Here is a 24,841-nt window from a genome sequence, read left to right as displayed (position 1 = left end):
TGCAGTTAGATGATATGAATCCCACTGAAGATACTTGAATATAAAGACAGAATAATGTTTAATTCAATTCATGGATCTCAGTTCTGATCCAACATCTGTTTTAAATTCAGAAACACTCTTTAAGTTATTTGAGTCATTTGCCAGAAAGCGTTAGCACTAGCGACTACAATTCTGCTGCACCATCCTACTTGAGTCATATTAGTACTGCAGCCTCTCACAGAGATGTTATGTCTTCACTGCCAAAACTGAGGTTTTTATAGTAGTTAACTAATATATGCTATCCATCTTGCTATAAAACCCTGGAGGAACAAAGCACAGTGATTTCCACTGCAGTGTAGCTAAACGAAGTCTTGCCCAGAGGTGGTGGGTTGGGTTGATTGTGTGTAGTTACACTGCAGTAAAAATGTCCTGTATTTCATCTTCACTAGGGTTTTAACATGTGATGGCTTTTTATCTACCTCACTGTAAAAAAAAAAAAAAAAAAAGACTGATGCTTCAGGCTGGAAGGATTCAGCTTTATTTTCTGGAGTTTATATATCTATAAATAGAGAAATAAATGTGCTATACATGGACACTCATACACACATATCTATGTATATTATATATAGATGTATATAAAATATATATATAAATATATATATAAAATATAAAGTTATAGCCAAACTGACACTAAATGTTAACTATTAAACTGTAAGGAAAAGAACAGAGTTTTGAAACCTGACATCACACAAGGCTGCTATTCAACAGTTTAGGACAGGGAGCATCAAAACCCGTATCATCCTATTGAGCTACTTTCCCTGAAAGATACCCACCCTCCTTCTGGTCAGCATTAGCAGTACTACTCACAGTTACCAAAACGGAGAGCGTGCCAAGAGGCATTTTAGGCAGAAATCTGAACAATTCTCCATCATTTGTAACTACATTAATACAGCAGAGCTTCTTACAATTTCTTATTTGCATTTTAAAGAACCTAATGAGTACTTTATCAAAAAGCAGTTCTAGGTGTTCAAAATGCTCCCACTGCTTTTGTTTCACATTACAAATGAGATTACTGATTTGAAAAGGAATTTGGTATTTGCGTGTAACTTGTAGGGAGCTTGATGGGATTGAAACACTAACCCTACAATTTACTAACAAAAATAACCCACCAGACAAACCGTGCTGCAGCTCTAGCACTGGGAAAGAAATATTCAGCAGACCAGTACATTGCATTCAATTTTGCCTGTTGGCTTAGCTCATTTGAAAACAAAAAGAGAAGCTGAAATTCAATGGCAGGAAGAGCTGATAACCTTGACAGATTTCCACAGAAGAAAGGATGCACCACATCATATTACCAAAGGATGAAAAAGGATATGGTTATATCATCTGAGTTTGAACTCCAGTAATAGCATGAAGGTCTCTTTTGCAGAATCCACGCCAGGTTTACTTGTATCAAAGCTCTATCTACAGCCTCAAAATAACCCCTTAGACACTTAAATGACAAGCTTTGCTTTGCTCCTGAGCACAGGGATAAACAAACATAGGCTTCCAAAGGTGGCTCAGCAAGACTCAGAACTTGCAAAGATTTCATCACAGATCTTAAAAATAGGTGTTCCTGCTCACTTTGTTGCAGGTGTTAATGTGGCAGCTTACCTAGATCTGAGCTTAGTTTTGTTCTTACAGTTCACTTCTGCTGTGAAATTGCTTCTGAAATCAGATTAACTTTCAGGTAATGCAAAGAACTTGATTCATTACTGCAAAAGGTCACAGGTTTTCCAGTGAAGCTGGACAAAGCAGCCATTTAGCCAGGCCATAGGGTTTGTGTTAAACTTCTGCCTAAGTGTCACAAGCAGCCTATGACCAACAGTGGCTGTGTCCTTCCTGCAGGAGCCAGCACCCCCATGGTAACTCCAAGCTCCCTCATTACTTCGAATATAAGGATCTCCATCCCTCATTGCCCTTATTCATCACAAGACTTTGAGACTGGAATATATGGAGCCACAAGACAACAGTCCTGAGAGACTAAGCTCACCATTGCCATAGGGGGTTTACAGAAATACTGGAAGCTGCAGGGTTCAGGAAAACCACTAGGTTTCAGGAAAACTATAATATGCTATGATGGAACCTTTAAGGAATTGCATGGGGTTTTGCATGTTCAAACATGACAAACATTCATACGCCTCTATTATTTGCAGTAAATTCTACCAGCTCCACCAGCAGAACTGGGACTAAATCTCCACATCACCTTTCCAGACTTGGCTTTCCCTATCCTAAATAGAAGTACATCCCCAAATCGCGGGACAGCAAAGGAAAGCTAATTTATAGGTGAGCCTAACCAGGCCAGGTGATGGTCTAGCTACATTTGTAAGCTGTGCTGAAAGATACTGTTGATTTTGGCAGCACCAGTCACATAAAGCACAGGGAGGGGGGAAAAGGCAGGCCTAAATCATTCTGTAAGTGGTGTCATTCCAGTGTAAAGTCAGTTTGGAGGCTGTTAATGAAAGAGGCAGAAAGCCCTGACTGCACAAGAGCTGCTGAGGTTTGAAACAGTTTAGCTTTCTGAAGCACACATGGAAAGGGTTTTTTCCCTTATCTCTGTTATTCTTGGATACATAAGCTGGTAACTAAGCCTGATACCTCTGGGGGGTTTTGGTGCTTTGCCCTAGTCTCTTATTGAGCATCTACCCAACCTCAGAGGTTATTCCTTCTACTGAGCACTCCCTATCAGCCTATCAGAAAGCAAACACCACGATAGATAGTGCTGCCCCAAGGATGAGTCCTTTCTGTTATCCCATCACTTGGACCCCACCAGAGCAGACAGAAAGCCTCTGTCTGATTGCAGCTGTATACATGTTGGGCTCTACAGCCTAATTTTGAATGTGCTGAGCACCCACAGCTCGTGCAAAATCGATGAGGGCTGCAGGCGGTGTTGAAAAACAACCTACTAACAACTTTCAGCACATGACTGTGTTCCAGCTTTCTGCCTGTTCCTATTTCGGTATTTCTGTCTCATCCCTAGGATATTTAGAAATTGCTCCCATAGTCACCATATTTTTCCTCTTTTTGTTCTCTAAACGGCACATTACTTTTTCATAAGATGTAATTTCTCCTGCCACTGAGATCCATACTTTTCCTGCATTTCTCAATGTTTCTTTCTAATGTCTGAGTCTTCCTTTTAGCTGCCATGAGTCTAATCTTCTTCCTGCATTTACAATTAGTTTTGCTGTATATCAAACACTGTTCTTAGAGATTCCTTCTCTGAAATGCAAGAAAAACTGTAACAAGCTAAGGTGATGTTATCATTCAGTTAGATTCTGTGATTTTGGACAAGGCATCGTTGACAGTTGAGATTCATTGCTATATGTAAAGTGATTGTCAATGTTTTGTGATGTTACTATTTGTATGTAACTGCTAAAGAAAAATTAGACATAAGAAAGGCAAGTCCAGAAGGGTTAGTTACTCTCATTTTATCATATTTCTACCTTCAGAGCCCCTTACTAAGGTTCCCAGCAGTCTGTATGAAGCCACAGGTTTGGACAAACTCCTTTTCTCAGCTGTATCAAAGAAGTGTGGCAGTAACACTGTTTTCTGCCACAGATTTGTTTGGACAACTCGGATTCATATCCTTGCCCCCTCAGCAAAAAAGGAGAAATTGCACCACAGCTGCTGAAAGGCTGAATTTCTTCCTCACCCGAAGGCAACACATAAGGCATCACTTTTTCCAATATACAAGGGAAGAAAAATACATTGATAAATCACCTTCCAAAGTTATAACAGAGCTAACATCCATTCCAGGGGAGAGAAGCTGCTTGGGTACAGGTCACACAAATACCAAAGTGCTGCCTGGAGACACTGACTGTATCTAAGTGAAGGCGATGGTCAGCTTGCTCATCCCACCTAACAACATCAGCAAGATGCTACACGCCAGACACTGTGTGTATCCGAGGAAGGAGAGCTCTGTCATTACAGCTACACCCCAAACAGCCAGAAGCTAAGTCAGTAGTAAAGCAGCAATAATTAGGCATACTGAGGAGCCTATTTAAGGAACATATAACAGAACCATGAAGAAATCCATCTGCAGCGGGATATTTTTGTTGAACAGACCATTTATTTGAGGCAAGCAAGCTGTGCTGGAGCCTAGAAGTAGGGTTTGAATGGGAAGAACCTGCCCAGCCACCTACTTTGTACACACTTAAACCAGAGGATGCCACAGCACAAGCACACATTTACAGTGGGAACACATAGAGGATTCTCTTCAGCTTTCTGAACTCCTTAGCTAATGTTTATCAAGCTGATATGAACTGGCACTGTATCAAAGGATGCAATCCAGATCTTCCTCACACTTTTTATGTGTGTTCTCACCTTGTGCCAGTTCCTCCCCTGGGACAGCAAATGGCCATGTGGCTGCATGATGAACTGAATCTGAATAAAAACTAGTCTGGGAAAGAAAACAAGAATATTCATTGGCTCCCTGCTGTAGTTCATGGAGGGGCCACATAAATGCTTGTGCTGGCAGATGGGAGAAAGAATTTAGGAAGACTTTCTTTTTTAGCAGTGGGGCTGGCTTTAACTGGGCATAAAACAGCACTGTTGCTAAGCTCAGAATAAACCTGTTCATTTCAAAGCCCAAGCAAAATAGGAAGTTATTTGAAATCATAGAACTGTTAAGCTTGGAGAAGACCTTTAAAATCATCACAGTCAGCTATTAACCTGGTGCTGCCATGTCCACCACTAAACCATGTCCATGAGCATCACATCTACACATCTTTGAAATGCCTCCAGGGATGGTGACCACTTCCCTGGGCAGCCTGTTCCAATCCTTTCAGGGAAGAAATTGTTCCTAATATCCAATCTAAATCTCCCCTGGCTCAGCTTGAGGCCATTTCCTCTTGTCCTGTCACTTGTTACTTGGGAGAAGAGACTGACCCCACCTCACTACAACCTCCTCTCAGGCAGTTTTAGAAAGTGATAAGGTCCCCCCTGAGCCTTCTTCAGACTAAACCCCGCAGTTACCTCAGCCGTTGCTCATCACACTTGTGCTCCAGACACTTCATCAGCTCCATTGCCCTCCTTTGGACACACAATTTAAATTGTATAGAGGTTACACAATGGCAGGACAGAACTGTATCCACAATCCAGGAAAACAGTCATATCCACACCATCTCTGGAGGAACACAGGACCAACCAGCAGCCACTGCACACTCCCTAAGTACAAAGATCTCTGGAGGAACACAGGACCAACCAGCAGCCACTGCACACTCCCTAAGTACAAAGATCTCTGTCCACCAGACACCACAGAGCCCGCTTGCTCTAAGCTGGTGGTGACCAGACCAAGTGGAAAATCAGGTCTGAGAGAGTCAGCCTACCCTTTGTTATGGTCTCTGTGCATTTTTAACATTGAAGTCAAGGAAAAAACAGCTTGCTGTTCTTCTGTGAACATACCATGACCCTGAGCAAAGCTGACTTCAAAAACCTTTTAGATTGCTACTTAAAAATGGTTTTCAAGGTATTTCTGGAAGCCCTTTTGCATCAGAAACAGAACAGTGGTAGCATAAGACTTATATTTTGTGCACTGCATATATAACACAAAGTCTACAAAGATGTGCAAACAAAAATAAATGTTATGAATCTTGTGACTCCTTTTGGTATTATATCATAGAATCATAGAACAGCTTGGGTTGGAAAGGACCTTAACATCATCCAGTTCCAACCCCACTGCCATGGACAGGGACGCCTCACACTGAACCATGTCACTCAAGGCCTTGTCCAACCTAGCCTTGAACACTGCCAGGGATGGGGCATTCACAGCTTCCCTGGGCAACCCATTCCAGTGCCTCACCAGCCTTACAGTAAAGAACTTCCTCCTTATATTCAATCTAAACTTCCCCTGTTTAAGATTGAACCTGTTACCCCTTGTCCTGTCACTACAGTCCCTGATGAAGAGTCCCTCCCCAGCATCCTTATAGACCCCCTTCAGATACTGGAAGCTGCTATGAGGTCTCCACGCAGCCTTCTCTTCTCCAGACTGAACAGCCCCAACTTTCTCAGCCTATCTTCATACAGGAGGTGCTCCAGTCCCCTGATCATCCTCATGGCCTCCTCTGGACTTGTTCCAACAGTTTCATGTCCATTTTATGTTGGGGTGTACACAATACTCCAAGCGAGGTCTCACAAGAGAAGAATAGAGGGGCAGGATGGCCTCAGTAGAGGAGCAAGATCACCTTACTATCACAGGCCTCACTATACCACTGGTACCAACCAGTCAGTGAAACATTTTTCCTTGTGTTTGCAAAGCATTTGAGATTTATATGATGAGATAATCCTTTGGTCTTCACACATCTAGAATCACAGAATCATAGAATGCTTTGTGTCGGAAGGGACCTTAAAGTTCACCCAGTTCCAACCCCTGCCACAGGCAGGGACACCTTCCACTAGAGCAAGGTGCTCCAAGCCCTGTCCAACCTGGCCTTGAACACTGCCAGGGATGGGGCAGCCACAGCTTCTGTGGGCAACTTATTGCACTTGCAGAGGAACTCGTTATGTCAAGGAGCTCACCAAGCTCAGAGATAGCTAAAAACTGCTTGTAGAAAGGGCTGCGTTATACATGAAAGTCATTACAGGACACAGACCAATGCTCAGTATAATGCTTCTGTAGTACTTCCTTAGAAAACATCTGTTTGTATTTCTTCTATTGCTAGCTGTATTTAAAAAAATCCACCCAAATCTTAGCAGAGTCTCTACCTTTAAAGCCAAATTTATTTTCAAGTTGTGAAATCTGATGTTTCCAGTAGAGCAGAGGCTCAGTAATTGCACATCCATATGCACATGCACATACCCAAGTGCTCTGAGGGTCCTAAGTCACAGGCTCTGCTCTCTGGAGCCAGTAAAAGCTGAGAATGTTTTGGGGAAATCTTTCTCCTCAGCTTTGAAAACTGTATCTTATCACCTGCCTCACTTATGGATAACAGAATAAACCCAAATATGACAGCATCCAAAGCACTGCAATTGGTGTTGTTTAGAAACAATTACCTCTAGGCAGGTATGTATGTTTTAGGTCACCATTGCAACATCTTCTGCATTGAGGCTTAAATGTCAGTGCTAAACAGTGCTACCAGTTTCAAACCAGGTTGAAAACTCTGTACATGCAGTAACATAAAATCCAGCTTTAAATTAAATCTGAGTTGAAATAAAGCAAAAAAAAAAAAAGCTCTCTTTGACAAGCATAAAGCCACTGTTTACCTACAAGGAGCAGATGTTGGTGTATTTTTAAATCTACCAACATAGCTGCCTGTTGTTATCTCTACAATATATAAGCAGAGATCTTATTTAGGAAGCACGTAGCATCTCTGAAATCTTTAGCAGAATGTACCTCTGCTGCTTTCCCGTGAAAGCATCACCCATTTTTTTGCCTGCTAACTATAGTTCAGACTGTAATGGAGAGGTTTGGCAAAAATATCTCCCACTGCCACAATGTCCCACTGAGCAGACATGGTATTTTCCAATTCTGCTATGCTTGTTTCCACAAGATCAAATGAGAGCTAAAATGCTATTAATGCACTTAATGATACTGTCCTAGCAATAAATTCAGTCAAATATAGCAAGATGGAATGACTTAGTCTAGAACAGATGTCCAGTGAGCCCCTAGATGAGTGATTCTGAACAGCTGTTGGCATGAAATGCAGCATTTACAAGACTTCAGGACTCCACGTCTCAGCACTATGAGGACTGGAAGACTCATCACTGCTCAGTACAACCAAAACACTCCTACCATTTCCTCTCCTCCATTCATGTGTCTCCCAGGAGCTCTCCAAGGATTATGTCTATTAAAACCCTAGCTTGGCTGTGACAACGTGTGCTTTTGTCTTAGGATGTGCATGAACTGAACAGCAGCTTGGCTTGTGCCTTTGTCACGTCCTCCACCCACCTGGTGGTGTGCATGGTCCTGGTTAATGCACAGCTGTCATTAAAACCACAGAGTTAACTACAACAGCTGTAAAAGGCTTTACCTTCTAAATACCTATAGGGCATAGCCCTTACAGTAAACTCTCTTCCTATTCCTACTGTGTTAACATGAAGAGGCACAAGAAATCACTTGGTTCTGTTCTGCACCAGCCCTCTCTCACCTCCCAGAACAGTTCCACCTCACATATTCAGATAACAAAGAAGTTATCTGACCTCAAAACTAATATTTCTGCTGATCCCATCCTCTATTTCAGTAGCCAGCTTCAGTGACAGCAAGAATTTATTTGTTTAGACCTGAACTAAACATCATGCCTATTAAAAACATTTTGCATGCAAAACAGTGGATTAAAGAAAGTAAATAATAAAATTAATAATAAATTAATTATATTAAGTATGTCAAATAAATTAAGTATGTCAAGAATGATTCTGCCAAAGAGCCATTTCCTTGCTCTAAGTCTAGGAAAAAAAGACATATAATGGTTTTCCAAGCAGAAAAAAATGAGGTACAGAGGAACAGAGTAAACTATTTTTGATATCCAGTTAAATCAGAACAAAACTGGGCTCTAATTGCATCAAGAGTGATTGAGGACAGATGCTGAGAAGAAGATGACCCCCATAGAGGTGGGAATGAAGTATCTAGGGATGTTGGACCATATCAACAGAGTCCTTGGATCAGAACGCCCCCCAGGAATAGCTACAGCAGACCTTCTATAACTGCTGTTGCTGTGCAACCCAGTCCATTGAACCTGTGTTTGCTGCCTTAATTGATAACTCCTCTTTCTGCCTTGCATCTACTTATAAAATCCACCTGCATGCAATGTGCTCCATGTACCTCAATACCCAATTCCCCTTGTCACTGTTAATGTCCTTACAACTCTGCTTCAGTCATTGCTATATGTGCACGTTTATCTACTTGCTGTTGTTCAGCTAATTCCCTCCTTTCTTCTCCACTCTTCTTCATTCCTTACTAATGTTCCTTGATAGCTGTCTGATTCCCTTTGTCCTTACGCTGAAACCAATCCATTTAGCAGCCTCATATTGGGTTTGCATGGCAAGGTTTGAGTAGCAGGAGGGCTACAGCGGTGGCTTCTGTGAGAAGATGCCAGAAGCCTCATGTCTGACAGAGCCAATTCCAGCCAGCTCCAAGATGGACCCACCACTGGCCAGTGCCGAGCCCACCAGTGATGGTGGTAATGCCTCTGAGATAGCAGATGTAAGAAGGGTTATCCCCTTATTATAGTTAATACATAATATGGGCTACGGTTAACCTATAGTGAATACTGACTTGGGCAAAAGAATCCTAGAAGTGATCACTTTATCACACTCAAGGTAATAAAATGATTCCTTACAGAGTAGAACAAAGTGGAAGACACTAAAATAAAGATTTATCAGCCTAGAATTATAAGCATGAATCATAGAATCATAGAATAGTTAGGGTTGGAAAGGACCTTAAGATCACCCAGATCCAACCCCCCTGCCATGGGCAGGGACACCTCACACTAGACCATGCTGCCCAAGGCTCTGTCCAGCCTGGCCTTGAACACTGCCAGGGATGGAGCATTTACCACTTCTTTGGGCAGCCTGTTCCAGTGCCTCACCACCTTCACAGTAAAGAACTTCTTCATTGTATCTAAACTTAACTTCCCCTGTTTAAGTTTAAACCCACAAAACAAGCCAATCACAGCTTTTCATACCTATATGGTAACTGAATCTATTACAATTCTAACTGTTTAGAAGAGCTGGGAGCTCTACTTACTTTCACAGAGACGTCTTCTCAGCTTCCCCCGGATTTTATCGATGGCGTTGTAATCGGAGACATGAAACACGTGAGCAGACTTGGGCTCTGAAGCAATCTCATCAAGTTCCTCTTCTAGGGCTTCACCAACACCCACAACAAAGATCCTAATCCCAGCCTGATGGGCTGCACTGGCGGGATCCAAGACATGATCCTGGCTCCTTCCATCAGTCAAAAGGATGGCCACTTTTTTAACAGTTCGATCGCTAAGTCTCCCACCAGCTTCTTTGGAAAAGCTGTAGGTGTTGATGTACCTGAGAGCATCTCCAGTATTGGTGTTGCCCCCATAATACTTAATGTTTCGTGCAGCTGCTTGGATTTCCTCACGGGTTCTGTACTTCCCCAGGTCAAACTCTGTGGTCGGACGATCGCTGTATCGCACCACACCGACACGGGTTTTGTCTGGGCCGATCTCAAAAGTTTCCACCAAATTAGACACCCACTGCCGAACTTTCTCAAAATTCTCTTTTCCAACACTGGAGGAGGCATCCAAGAGGAAGACAAGGTCATAGTGAACGTTCTTGCAACCTGTAGGAGCGGCAGAAAACATTGCTAAGGGAAGATGAAAGAAGAGTACCAGGCATACCAAATATCCCCTAGGCATGGCTCCCTAGTGAGCAATTTAGAGGAGGCAGCAAACATTCTCCTTATCCTGCAGAGAAAGTGCAGATTCTCCGCCTTTCTTCCTTGTGATTCACCTCATCTGTTTCAGGACATCTACAGATGAACACACACTTTGCTTTGAAATGCAAACCCATTCTCCTCCTGCTCTACTAACTGCCTCTGCTCAGTCTTTCTCCTACACCATCTGCATGCATATTAAGTTTTTTTTCTCAAACTCCATTACAGTGCCTTTGCTCGGGCCATGCTCTCCTGGCAGATCAAGAGACCTGCCCTGAACATGCCCATGTCAATCATGACCTTGAGTAGCAAAGCTCTCATGCTCCCTCTTCCATTAACATGATGATTGATTTATGCTTAGGTAGAAGCAGTTCTTTTGCTCAGCATGATATGTTGGTGAAGCAAGTTTATAACAAGATTATTTTAATTTTGAGGCTCTCTGCCATTGACTGTTGACTAAAGGATGATTCACTGAATACCAGGATGGCTTCCTTGACAACAAAGGACAGTTGCTTTGTAAGGAAAAAGTTCACTTATCCCCACAACCACTTTTTTGCCTGCAGCCATGATATTTGTAATCTGAGGCCTGTGTAATCCAAAAGGCAAATCTATTCTAATTGCATCTTGCTTGCCCTATGAAGTCAGACTGGTCATATATTTGTCACTTTCTTGCCAAGAAAGGACATCTCCCAGGAGATGTTTTCTAGCTGTTTCTGAAGCTAGGAGGCTGTAGATTGATAAACGTCCCATAGATGTCAAAGATTTATCAATATAATGCCCCAACTGGACAAAATACATATGCATGTATTAGTTTCTTTAATTCACTATTATAGACCATAGTGCCTAACAAATTATGAGTTTTAAGCATGAAAAAAGCTGCTCTACAAAGGCAATTTCTCTGTTGTCACAAGCACCAACCTTTGTTTCTCCAGTAGTGCTTGTCTCATGTTGTCTCACAAAGTTTAACCACTTTTTTGAAAAGCAGCTTGATAATTTGACCAATTATATGGAGCCCAAAGCACACATAACATGGTACAAGACAGAGAGCTAGTCCATAACAGTGCCTGTGCCACTTTATTTCTCCCAGAGTAACAGGCTTTTCTGTGATCATCTGAACTGGAGTTGTTCTATCTGGCCCTTAAGACATTGGCAATTGCTTTTAAATCCTACTGCTTTACCAGGACCTTAGCTGGTAAACCACATCTACCCACACCCACTGAGAGTAGATCTGTTCTGTTCATTCCTATTTTATTGCAAAACCCTGATTCTCCCAACTATTCCCAGTACCACCATGTTAACCTCCTCTGGGCTCTGACCAGGACTGACCAAGCCTCCTTTCTTGGTCAGACCATTTGTGAGAATACATAACTTAAGCATATACTCATCGAGGACAGTTTAGCTCTAAATACATTAAAAAGTGACATTCCTATTGTAGAGTTTGCATGTTTTCACTCACATCAGACTAGTTCCAGCCAGGTTCCAGTAACTAAATGCCCATCAGTGACTGAGACCCATTAATAATGAAGTGCATCTTCCACTGCAGTTTCATCAGAAATCAAGTCAGGTCTGCTCCATGCTATGAACAAAGTGGAGATGCTTGAAAGAGTCACTGTGAAAGCTGGAAATCCTTTCCTGATGGCCCTGAGAGTAACCCCCTTCTCCAGGGTTTATCTCCCGTGGCTCCCTGACCTTGGGTGGGCTCCTCAGAAAGCTCTGCTGGAAGTATTCGAGAAAGGCCTGTCTCTTCTTCCTCTGGAAGCTGCTTTTAAGTCCTGAAGCATGGACTGACCACCTGGCTTAACCTCAGACCTGCCTCACCTTTATGTGTTTATCTGGAGCAGAGCTGACCCTGGATGCTCTCCTTGGATCTGATCTGGACCCTGACTCATGCTCCTGGCTTGGTCTTGGACCTGCTTCATCACTATGAACTTGCCTGGTATTTGGATTGCCAGTTGAGCCTAGCTGCCATTCCCCAGCCTTCCCTGCTCCCTGGCTGGAAGCAGTGGGACAGGCTGTGACTGTTGAGACCCTGACCAAATCTGACCTAAGGGTTCATGAATCAGCACTGGTGCTTTTGATCCTGCTGGGGCTGTGCACCTGCCCTGAAGAGGACAGGAATCCTGAATATCCCCCTGCACTGGAAAAGAGCGTGGGTAGCTCAGCTACATGAAGATTATTTGCCTTCAGATAAGAGTATAAGCATTATAGGTCAGCATAACACTATAGGTCAGTGCTCATGGTATGCGTGATAGCTGTGAGAGTGGCGGAATATACACCCTGTGTATTGCAGGTGATGATGAAAAATGAGCATCATCTGTTGTTGTGTTAACTTCTGTAGCAGAGTGCATCCCAAGTGCTGCATAGGTGTCTATGGGAAAAGCCTAACCGTATGGGACTGGGACCACTGATAACAATCTGAAGAAGAGAACTGTAAGGGTAAAAGTGAGAAAACTCATGGGTTGAGATAAGAACAGATTAATAATTGAAATATTATTATAATAATGACAATAATAGTAATAATAATTAAAGAAAGAAGAAAGAAGAATAAAGATGAAAAAGAAGAAAATAAAAGAAGAAAGAAAAAGGAAGAAGAAAGGAGAAAGAGGAAAGAAGAAGGAAAAGAGAAGTGTAGTTTTGTTTGATTTTGTCAGAATATAAAACAGGATCTACATAGAATACAGAACAGTAAAAAATAAGCAAGAAATCTCCACTTCCCCCCCCCCCCAAAAAAAAAAATCCCTCATTATTAAATTAAACTATTCTGTCTGCAGGAATATTAGGTGAGGTTAACTAAAGAACATAAAGGGTTGAGTATAAAACCCGCAAGGCACAGACCTTCCTTCATTTTAACAACTCTCAGCAGGTGAGATGACTGCAATTTAGAAAGGAACAGAACAGGCAGAATGAATCCTGAGTTCAGGGGTGATGAGCCTTAGAACAAGGAGGGGGTGAAGGTTTAAAAATGATGCTTATTTCAAGCAGTATTGCAGGGAAGAAAAAGATGGTCTTTCAGGATCATTTTCTTAGAGCCTCTTTGCTTGCAGACCTGATGGCAGTGAGATGAAATGCTGCAGAAAAGCTTTTAGTAAATATTAATCTGCATTTTCAGCATGGTAGTGTCCACTGCTGGAAAAAATTGATTGTTTTCCAAGAATGCTATAATGATGTTGTTTACTGGCAGAATCAGTTCCTGTTAAGGGAACATGGGAGATAATTCATAGAAAGTGAACTTTCATTTTTGTAATTACAGGAATACTCTCTGGAAGCATAATTCCAGGAGCTGTGTTCATCCACTCAGACATTGAGTCAACTGTTTTGCAATATTGCTATTAAAAATACTTCACAAACAAGCCGTAAGACCAAAATTATTTAAAGTAATCACAGAATGAACATATAAATGGTACCATCATCATTTCCTACGACTGATCCACAGGTAGGATAAAAGATGAGATTTCACTTTGGTTTATTACTAAGTACTTACTCCTGCTAAACTTCATCCAAAAAGCCTTATACAGATCATAAAGTAGCTGTTCCTTAGAGCAAGAATAGGTCTAAAAAAGCCTTTCCTTTCTTATAAATTACCCAAGCGTACAAAATAGCTTTTTTTCCTAGAAAAAGGGACTGAAAACCTCGACCTCAAAGTAACTTTGGGCTTTTACACCAGTAAATTGTGGGTTTACAACCATTTTCTGTCCCTGAGATGCAGCATCATTTGCAGCCAGACAACTCGTCTTACTACTTAAGAAAAGCCATGTCCTTGTCAAGATTGCTGATAGGAACAGTCCTTTAGCTGCATCATCCTCTAATGCAAACCATTCAGTGGCTTTCTGGGGAGAGTGCTCACCAGCACAGGCCAAAAGCCATGCCAGGGAGCATGCTAGCAGCTATACAGTATCATATAATCATGGAATGGGTTAGGTTGGAAAGGACCTTAAGCTCATCCAGCTCCAACCCCTGCCACAGGCAAGGACAGCTTCCACTAGAGCAGCTTGCTCCAAGCCCCTGTGTCCACCCTGGCCTTGAACACTGCCAGCGATGGGGCAGCCACAGCTTCTCTGGGCACCCTGTGCCAGCACCTCAGCACCCTCACAGGGAAGAATTTTTCCCTAAAGTCTAATCTAAATCTCCCCTCTTTCAGTTTAAGCCATTACCCCTTATCCTATCACCATGTACGAACATATGAACCAAGGAGCGTATGAACAGTGTCCTGGCCCTGTTTAGCAAACTAGGAAAGTCCCAGCTAGACAGAAGATTCACCAACTCTAATGTGGCATCCACTGACTCCAACTGATGAAGTGGTCTCCATACCAGTCTGAGGTACATGAAGTGTATCCATAGTAAACTGTGTGCTGCTCTCTTTGCTGTGGGTAGCTGAGCTAACCATTAAGCCTGTGGCAGAAAAGAGACCCTACGTAAATCATAACCTTGATCCCCAGGCTATCTCCATTCCTAAAGTCTATTTTATGTCTTTTCAGCAGTAAATGTTTCGCTTGTTTTTTTTTTCTATCGTTTTCCTCATAGTAATAATAGCTTCTCAACCATGTAAAAGGCCCAGCAGCTACTTAGCATGGGCAGTAAGTCAAACTGCACATACCTGCTCTTTGTGCCTCAATTCGCTCCCCGCTGAACACAAATGTGAGAAGAACCAGGAGATGGGGCACACAGCATCTTCCCATCATGGACATCTCCGTATCTCCTTTCTCACATTAGCCTGTCTGTTCTCTGTGGTGAGAAGCTCTTTAGAAATCCAATCCGTAGCCTAGAAAAGGAAATAAACAGCAAAGGTTACCTCAGAAATAAACAGCAGTCATGGTGCAAGTCATGGAGCAACATTTTGGAGAGCTGTCTCTTCCGCCTTCATTTTACTCAACTAGACACAAACTGCTCAGACAAAGAGGCGGGATTTCACCTACTTTCCAAAAGCTATACTCTTTCACTAGCTCTATTCAGCATGCAGCAGCCTGAATGGAAACAGGAGGGAGATTACCAGATTATTATACTTTAATTGAGCCCACTGCCAAGTATACAATCAACGCACTGGAGTGGAAACTATTCTTGACCTGGCCCTCCCACACATTCATCATTAGGAGATACACAACACAGAGCAGAGATACAAACCACTGCAAATCACACACAACCGGTTGCTGCTTCACCCACTGCTGCTTTCAGTCCCACAGCCTCAGAAATGACAACTGCTAAAAATACATGGCTGCTTTCAAATGTATATTTGTTGCCCTCAATCCTTCTTTATAGGAGTAAACTCAGCAGCTTCAAAACACACCTTTCAACTTTTCAGTTTAAAGAAGTGCAAAAGCTTAGGTAGATGATCTTCAGTTTAAGGTCATTGGTTTGACTTTTACCTTGACTGAAGCCGGTGGTGGTGTAACAAGGCATGTAAAGTGGCTGGGCTGTTAAAAGTTTAACTGTATTTTCTAACACTAGATCAACATTTATAATATTAATTTTATTATTTATTTATTGCTGTTGTCTTGCTATTTTTTATTAGATCATAGAATCAAAGAACGGTTTGGGTTGGAAAGGACCTTAAGATCATCTATTTCCAACCCCCATCACATAATCACTGCAGTTCTATCTACTGTGTACACATACAGGGGAAAACAGTTTCCACTCTGTAGCTTTCCAAGGAATCATTCTGGAAAACTTTCTCCCTGCTCCTGAATCTGCCTTTTCCTCTCAAACACAAGAGATTTCTTCATCCATTTTTAAAGGAATTTCTGTTTCTTCAATCTGTTAACATGCACATCAGTTTCTCACTGTTAGCAGCTGGGTAAAAGAGGCATGAAGGGAAACTGTATGTTGTAGATCATCACTGATTACACATTCTAGGATATTTCTGTTCAAAGCAATAGGGTTCTGTGGGAATCACAGACAGAAAGAACGGTGGTGTCAGCATTTGTTCAAAACCAGCCTTGATCAGCCAAATGCTGGGCCTATCTCTACCATGTATCAGAAATAAAGTGTGTGTCATCCTGGGTTAGGAAATAAAAACGGGGAAATCTTATGCAGTTGTTGAGATGAGCTGTAAATCCTTATTCCCAGGACAAAATACAGGCTCCTATTTTTCACAAGTCCATACCATATGCAGACAAAGAGAAAAGGAATATATCTAATAAACTCTGCACCCTTCAAATGAGATTTGCGATGATCTGCCAGCAGCAGAACATAAATGCAAGAAGGAATACTTTAAAGAAGAAAAATCATGATCGCTCAGGTATCATCCCCACCTCCAAAGGCGCTGCAGTTTATATCTCAACCAGAGGGTGTCCCTGTGAGACAATGAGGTGCTGAGGTTTAAGGGAGCTGGAAAAGGTTACGGGGTAAAAAGGGCATGAAAATATCACCGTGCCCTGCAGTAATTAGGATTTCCTTTTACACAAGTACATTACTGAAATACCGACCAGGCACCCGCCTGCAGAGGGATCAGGGCGAGCATTACTTAAAATAACTACGGGAGCTTAAGCCAAAGTTTTTCCTCCCGTGTATCTTTTAGGAAACATTGTTTTCTGGCGCTGGGGATGTTAAAGCAGGTTAGTGGCAGCAGTGAGAGATGGGAAACCAGATCTGCCGTGCGGCACTTCATAGCTGGGTGCTCAAAACAGCTTTTCAATGTGTCTGGGCTTGCATCACTGTGAAGCTTTGTAAATACAGTATTAAAACAGCCTTTGCCAGCTGCTATTCCACATGAGGCCAGGATAAAAGAGGCAGAGCACCAGCTGGTGTCAGTCAGAAGGACGGCGGATGGACAGATGGATGCTGGATCAACAGGCAGAGGATGCAGCCTGACAGGGAGCTCAATGGATGTGGATCTCTTGGTACATGTGTGACTTCTGCCCCAGCATTAGGACCTGCCTACTTGACCAGGTCTGAGAGCTGCGTCTCTAAGGAGTCATTCCTCTCTGCTCCACAAAAAAACACTTCAAGAGCTCAATTCTGCGCTATGAATGCTGAAAGGTGTCTCAGAACAGTCATTTAGGCTAAAAATAGTGGGAAAAAAAACAAATAAAATCATAACATCTGCTTAAAATCTGTATTTATAACCTGTGGTGGCTTTCATACACATCCGTGATTCAATATTATTCTTGCATTCAGGCCAAAATACATTATTTTATCTATTTTTTATAGCATGAAGAGTTGAAACAAGTCTCTAAACATGCAGCTACTTTATGTATAGATAGTGAGAGAAAATTGCCCCACTCACATCAACAGGATTCAATTCATGGCAAGGCAGTCTTCAGGGGTGTTAGAAGAATGGTTGGAGATAAAGCCTTTTTTAGTTATGAGTTTTCCACACTCATTCCTTTCCCACCTTAGCCTGTCTCATCCCAGTCTCAGATTACAGCAGCTGACCAACATTTCCCTTTCCAGAAGAAAGGGTCGAAAAGGAGCCAGAAGTGTGATGGTTTAGGCTTCAGAGCAATCCAAGAATAAGAACTTCTGTTTAGTTGACCCTATTTCCAAATGACCAACGTGGATTTTTTTATTGTCATTATTTTTAGTTCAGCCACTCATGTGGGAATAATTTTCTTCAAAGTGGCCTAAGTGAACGTACATCCTTCAAAAATACCTCTTTTTCCCCTTTTATCTCACAAACATCACTTTGGGTTTCCCTTGTGGCACATTCAGACGTGTTAAGTGATATTACAAAAAGAACTGACAAATCCTATCACGTCTGAGTTTATTACCAAACAGTGGACTCTGTGTCTGAGGCCCTGTTTTTAATAGCTTAATGGGAAAAAAAAAGAGGTGGATAATTCTGGCTACATGCAAACATGATGTGGGAATGGCATCCAGGCTGAGAAGTATGCTGGTAAATGTTGAAGTCAGCTCTCTACACTTAAAATACAGGCATAGTACTAAGCTATTCATACCGACTCACAGCTGAGCAAACAACATGCAGAAGATAGATACAAGCTCTATATAACCTTCAGCTTCAGGATAGCTATTTCAGGGGGGCTGGTATAGAGTTTTAGATCAGTGAGCATATGTGGTAAGGCCTCTTTACTTTAGAACGGTAAGTAAATGCTTTGGGAAATGAATGCTTATAAAAAGCAGCATTCAAAAGAAAAAGAGTTGAAGGAGAACTGGGTCTTCTCATCTCAAAAGTACTTGAATATTTTGCTCACTGTTGGGCTTCCCTTGTACTCTTGGGGGATGCTGCTTTGTCTTCTTGAGCTTTAGCCCTTGAGGATGGGAACAGAGCTAAGACTTGGCCTTCCAAAGTACCACATACATATCCAGAAAGGAACCATAAAGCTGGGCTGCACTTCATCATGGGATTTACTCCTGTTAGAAACAAAGGCAAAGATTATCCTGACATCAATTTATTTAGGAAACTAAACCCCTGTATTTTGCGAATAAGATGATGGTGTTTTTTATCCTTCTCTGTATTTGTCCTGCCAGAGCCTGATCCTGAAGGGACATACAGTGACTTTGTTCTAACCTCGCTTCTCAAGAAGGTGAAATTCAGACTCTCTATTAGCTGTTACATCACCATAATTCAGGGGACAAGGAAGAAAAGCTTCTGTGAAAGAACAGAAGCAAACCTGAAATGGCATCCTGAAATATAAAGGAAAAAGAAGGGGCAGGTACAAAGAATGTGGCAGAGAAGAAAACTTCATGGCATTTATAGGACAAGGCATTTAAGCACAAGCACTGGATAGTCCCTATTTCATCCTCTCCAGCGATTGCTCTTCTGTCCTGGTTTGAGAAATGTCACCAACGGCAAAAACCATGTGAGTCAGAGGTGGAAAAATACAGAACATTTTCTGTGATCTCTCATCCTTCAGAGGAGGGATTCAGCCACAAATATTAATAAAACCAAACAAAACACAACTGGAGTCAAGGGTAAGATGGCATTTTTGGAGCGTGATTTAATAAAACTGCTTCTACCTCATGCAAGCCGAAGTTCAAAGACCCCACAGGGACAGTACAACGTGATTCAAGGCATAATGCAAAAAGCATGTCCAGTTATGGACTTTAGTTTCCTCTTTAACATATCTGAGCCTTTACTTATGTATTGTTAAATAATACACTGAACTGTTCATCATGCTGTTAAATTCAAGGGGGACTGATGCTATTATTGTGCTTAATTTCATCCATTCGCCTGCTACCACTGAACATCACCGCATTCCATATAAATGCTGAAACTATGGTGGCATTAATAATGTGATATTAAATGGTTTTGGTATCGTCCTCTGAAGAAGAGCTTAGCCTGGGGGGGGAAAGACAGTGTCCAATAATACAGCTTTTCACACACATAAAGAGAAGAAAACCCTGGACACTAATACATCTGACCTGTTAGTAGAGTGGCCTGATCGTGCCTCTTCCAACTACTGAACTAAGCAATTTAATTATCTAAATTAATGCTGATATGAGCAGGAAGCCAACCGTATAAAAGAGAGATGGGACTTTCTCCCTACCCCAGTCAGCCCATGAGGTTGTATATCTTTGTTCAGTGCTTTTTAAAGAAATCATCCAATGGCATTTCTGGAAGACATGAATCTTCCCAGGCCTGATCCAAAGCCAACTGTAGTTAATGAAAAGAAGGTAATTGATTTTAATGGGCCTTATTTCAAAACCTATGTGAAAGATGGAGCAGAAAATTCTCTGTTAACACCAGAGTTGTTCCTGAGGTACTTCGTTCAACTAGAACTGATCCAAAGTGTGCTTAAATCAAGGAGGAGACTATCAGCAGCTCCACAGGACATTGGATGGAGATATTCATGCACCCTGTTAGAGAGCAGCTCACCAACATCTGCTCCAAAATGCTGGTGAGGCTGCAGTAGGTGAGAATTTGTTCTCTTTTGCAATATCACATCTCAACTTCTACCCCAATCCATAAAAAAAGACAATCAGAGCAGAGAGATGGTTAGCATGAATGCCAGACAAAGCGGTTTGTCATCTTTATGGGAGATGAAATAGGGAGGTGGGAAAGCTCAGCAGACCATTCAAACCCATCAATTTGCTTGCCTTAGCTGAACTCTATTACCCCCCATGAAGTACTTGGTGCTGGAACTACCAGGGCCCACGAATTATTACTATTGCTGCAATTGGAAATAAGTTTGATTCTGTAAGAAATAAAGTTTCTACTGAACAATTAGAAGGGGAAATATAATAAATAGATATTTCCTAAGCAACAGGTACCTGTCCAGGAGGCAGAACAAGACAAGAATTGAATGTGGAAAAAAAACATCATACAGAGAAGCAAAACAATAAAGCAGAATAAATCCTCATAGAGGGACTGGATTAACACAGTGCAGGCATTTCCTAATTTCTCTGTGCTCTACTTTACAGTTTAGAAATGTCCTTTTAACCTCTGTGGTGCTGCTCATGCACAAGCAAGGAAACGTGAGAGAAGGTCAGAATTAGAATTCAGCCACTCCTAACTCACTAACCTGTGCTTGGATCATGCATCCCTCAAATTGACCCCTTTGCAAATACATCTACCAGAGACGCTTTAAAACAAGCTCTTACTGATTGCCTGCCAAATCACTGCAGTTCTAAAATACCCAAAGTGCTAGACGAGGACTTTGCAATGTATTTTTGCCCGCTGCAGCCATGCAGTGTCTGCAGGCTGAAACCTTGATGCAATACCCCCAAGTATAACTTCAGTGATTTGTCCAGAGGAGGTAACTCCAGATTTAAATTGTACTCTTATGTTTCAGGCTTAGACATCTTTCTACTGATTGGCTAAGTAAGAGAAGCCCAAAGCTAAGCTGAGATTACAAGTCTCTATGATAGAATCTCCCAAATCTTATGGTTAAGGCACTACCACATCCATACCATCATTCCCAAATTAAGTTTTCTGCTTCTACATGTAGGCTGCACTCACATGGTGGGACCAGTTGCGTGCTGCATCTGCGTGCCAGCTCCCTGCTGGGACAAGACATGGATCTCTGTTCTACAGTGCTTCAGCTGCTGTGCCCAGGAGAACAGATTCCACAAAGTGATCATAGATTCATGGAATGGTTTGTGTTGGAAGGGACCTTAAAGCTCACCCAGTTCCACCCCCCTGCCATGGGCAGAGACACCTTCCACTAAAACTGGCTGCTCCAAGTCCCATCCAAACTGGCCTTGAACACTGCCAGCAATGGGGGAGCCACAGCTTCTCTGGGCTACCTGTGTCAGGGCCTCAGCACCCTCACAGGGAAGAATTTCTCCCTAATGTCTAAACTAAATCTCCCCTCTGCCAGCTTCTCCAAGACTTTTAAGATTTGGCCAAATGGCTCAAGCAAGTCTTAAGAGCATGCCACAGAGTGCAGCTGTCTCTTGGTCTCCCAACATCTTACCAGGAGCTAGAAACAAGCTACACCAAGCAATGCTTGAGAAAGACCCAGCAGTTCTTTGGCATCATCAACCAATCTGTAAAGAAAACCTATACTGCACCATATGAACACATGTGTTTATTGACCATCCAAGTGGTAACCCTGTCTCACTTCATCTAATCAAGAGCTTGAATTTCAAAAGAATTTCTACATCTCAGATGCTGGTTCTGCATAAAACACTATTCCATAAGCATCTTAGTTAACTTTTTTTCAGGGAAAAGATTCTCAGGAAGTGTGACAGAGTGGGGTCCAAGGAATTAGGAGAGCTGAGAAGGGGAAGCTTTGCCCATCTGATTTGAGAAAACAATGTCTGGAAAACAGGGTTTGCCCAAGAACCTGGCACCAGCACTTGTAGTGCTCACACTGGCAGTTTCTTGTTTATTTACTAGCTGGCAAAACCAAGAAGAAAATATTGAACTTGAGACTCAAGCATCAATGTGATAGTTTTAGATGCATTTTTTCTTATAGCAACGTTGCTTTTCAGGGCTGCATTTTGTCTAAATCAACTTTTTCCCCTTGATTTTCACTTACTTTCCTTTGGAAAGCACTTGTCTAACTTTTCAGCATGGACCAGGGAACCAGGAACAGAACAGGAAATTCAAAGTCAGTTAACTTGTCATCATTTATATGGGAGTCATCCTCTCCTACCCCTGAAATATCCCCCAATATGTACTTTGAGTCACATAGATTGCAAGCCATTTACACAGCTGTTAGTACACACTGTGCCCCAGCAGCGGCTCATCCATTGAGGTGTAAATATATTTGACTCCTGCAGATATTAATACAATGAATTAGATACATAATAATTTATGAATGGTGATGTACTTCCTAGGAAGGAACACACGCTCCAAGACACATCACTCAATAGCAGCTGCACAGTTCACCCACCCCAATAGTGCTTCTGTCACACTCAGGCTAAGATAGAAAACTGTCCATTGTCTTTTTCCCACCTCTTTTAAACTCAACAAAACTCTGAAATATCTCTCATGTTGTCACTGAAGCAGGGTTTGCAGCGTATACATGTGCTAGAATGAGAAAGTCCACCACCTGCATGTAATACAAGGCACACTGTTTATTTAGGGTAATGGATAACATCATTCACTGGCCTTCATGAGTAGAGAGTCCAATTCAAACATTTAAATTATAACAGCCACTGCTGGCTGCAGGAAATCCAGATTAATGAGGAGAGATGTAAGCAAGACAAGGATCAAAATGATGTCCACAGAGGAAGCAAACAGTTCAGGCTATAGAAATACTTCTCTATAGAATGGAAAATCTGAGATTTGTCCCCAGATCTACATGCTCAGGCTGTCTTTACTGCTATATGTGCAAAGCATATTGATTTGTTACAGTCACAAAAGCTCCGTCCTCTGGCCTAAGCCTTATAACCTGAAGGGATAGTCCCACAAATCCCATTTCCTCTCAACAGAGGTAGAGCTTTTCCAGCCCTTATTAACTATTAGGAAGGAGCCTTTTACATTGAGTCCCTTGAGGCTATTCAATATGAGAGTGCTCTACTCTTACAGCGTCCATTTCCTGCTTTTTATATCCTTATGGAAGTTCTTCTAGCTCTCAGAATTAAACTTAATATTTTCTTTTTTAGTACAGTAGAGGATTATGTCAGTAAAAAGATCCATATGTCATGGCTTTATATAGTCAGCTAGCAGAGCTGGAGCAAGGAATTGGAATGGGGTAACAGCCTAAATCTGTTTGGAAAATAGGCAACATACTTTCTAACAAAGAGAAGCCCAGTAAATGCATATTCCAGAACTCCTACTGATGCCAATGCAAGGAAGAATTGCTTCAGATTCCTTGCCTTATGCATTATGATAATAGCCTGGATAAGGATTACCAGAATCCCTGCAAGCTCCAGAGGTGAGGTCATACCGATTGCCTGTCACTCTCTGGGTTATTAACAGGGATATGCTAATGTGAAATGTACCACACACTCACCCACCACTTCCAACACTTCTGAACTTCCCTAATACAGGCACATTAACGCCTTCTACTTGCACTATGGGAGTGAATTGCTCCTCCGTATGTTCCAACAAGTTGATGGACACCTAATGTCATGAAAGTTTGTTCAAAACCAATGACATTTGATGAAGAGATTTAGTATACCGAAGGATTTCCATGGTCCAGTTTCCATGGTGTTGGCCTTTGTAATGAAACCCAGAACTCTACTGTGGACACCAACACACGAGCAAAAGTGACAGATCTGTGAAGAAAAGCCATGGAAACAAGAGACACCTGTTGTTACCATGGGAAGTGCAGATAGCAGGACTACAGCCTCAGCCTTGCCCCTTTCTGAATCTTCCCCTCTTTACCCAGTTGCAGGAGGCGTCATCCCCTGTGCAGTATCCACTGCCTGAAATCCATCCACGTGAAGTCTCTCCATGCTCATGTCTACTGAGAACAAGCAATGCCACTTCTCTTTTAACACACAAGAAAGAAAAAGAACAGATGAATGGATATAAGCAGCTTGCAAGCAACCTTTTCCCACTGGGTATTCTAGGAAAAGGCCATTCTGTGCTTCCTTGCTGCAGCAGGACCCCAGGGTAGAAAGCAATTCATGGTTAGCTGATGTCACATTGTGGCAGGAAAGCACTGGCCTGAAACAACAAAGTGAGGCTGGAACCCACATAGGATTGAAGCTTTTATTTCTTATAATTGTATAACTCTAATCATTTAAGGCAGAGGCAATTCTGAGAAGACCCAACAGAACTCTAAGGTTAAACACCTTAACCTGTTTAGGTGTCTGCAGAGTGGGGAGGTTGTATGGAGGATTTGAGACTGAAAATCATGGAAGCGAGTGCCTCAAGACTTTTTTGGCTCTAATCCCAAATGCTTCTCCCTCCCACAAAAGGAGCTGGGGCTAGGAGGAGAGAGGAAAATGAATCTCCTCTGACCATAAATGTCTGCACTGCGGATGTCTTCAGCATCAACACAGACTCCTTTAAAATAAGAGAATTAAGAAGCACTCCTCAATGCACCACCAGATTTGAGTGAAAACAAGTTGGATAGAATATCCTTGATGTCTCAGCCGTCTCTGCCCAGCATCATGGCCAACATCTACATGGTACTAGCAGGCAAGGGGAACACACAGGAGTCAAGCAGAAGCAGAGATTATCCAGTGTCA

At 42.1% G+C, this 24,841-nt stretch overlaps 1 protein-coding gene across 5 annotated transcripts in view; it reads right to left on the bottom strand.

Annotated features, from left to right (window-relative positions):
• The window catches only part of COL22A1 (collagen type XXII alpha 1 chain), a 220,934-nt gene that overhangs the window by 178,548 nt on the left and 17,545 nt on the right, over positions 1 to 24,841 (bottom strand). For 4 of the 5 annotated variants that reach the window (XM_057429787.1, XM_057429782.1, XM_057429788.1 and 1 more), the window contains 2 exons: positions 14,952 to 15,116; positions 9,698 to 10,264 (listed from right to left, as the gene is read on the bottom strand). In XM_057429787.1, the coding sequence (XP_057285770.1) occupies positions 9,698 to 10,264; positions 14,952 to 15,042 (658 nt within the window). In that variant the 5' untranslated portion in view covers positions 15,043 to 15,116. The remainder of the gene's footprint in view (positions 1 to 9,697; positions 10,265 to 14,951; positions 15,117 to 24,841) is intronic. The other variant, XM_057429784.1, reaches the window with a different exon arrangement.

The sequence above is a fragment of the Pezoporus wallicus genome, unplaced genomic scaffold (genome assembly GCF_028554395.1).
Source record: "Pezoporus wallicus isolate ANWC-B61680 ecotype Strahan unplaced genomic scaffold, APGP_CSIRO_Pwel_v1 contig_7545, whole genome shotgun sequence".
NCBI lineage: Eukaryota > Metazoa > Chordata > Aves > Psittaciformes > Psittacidae > Pezoporus > Pezoporus wallicus.
Note: the sequence above shows the minus strand (reverse complement) of the source record. Positions and strands in the feature narration are given on the sequence as shown.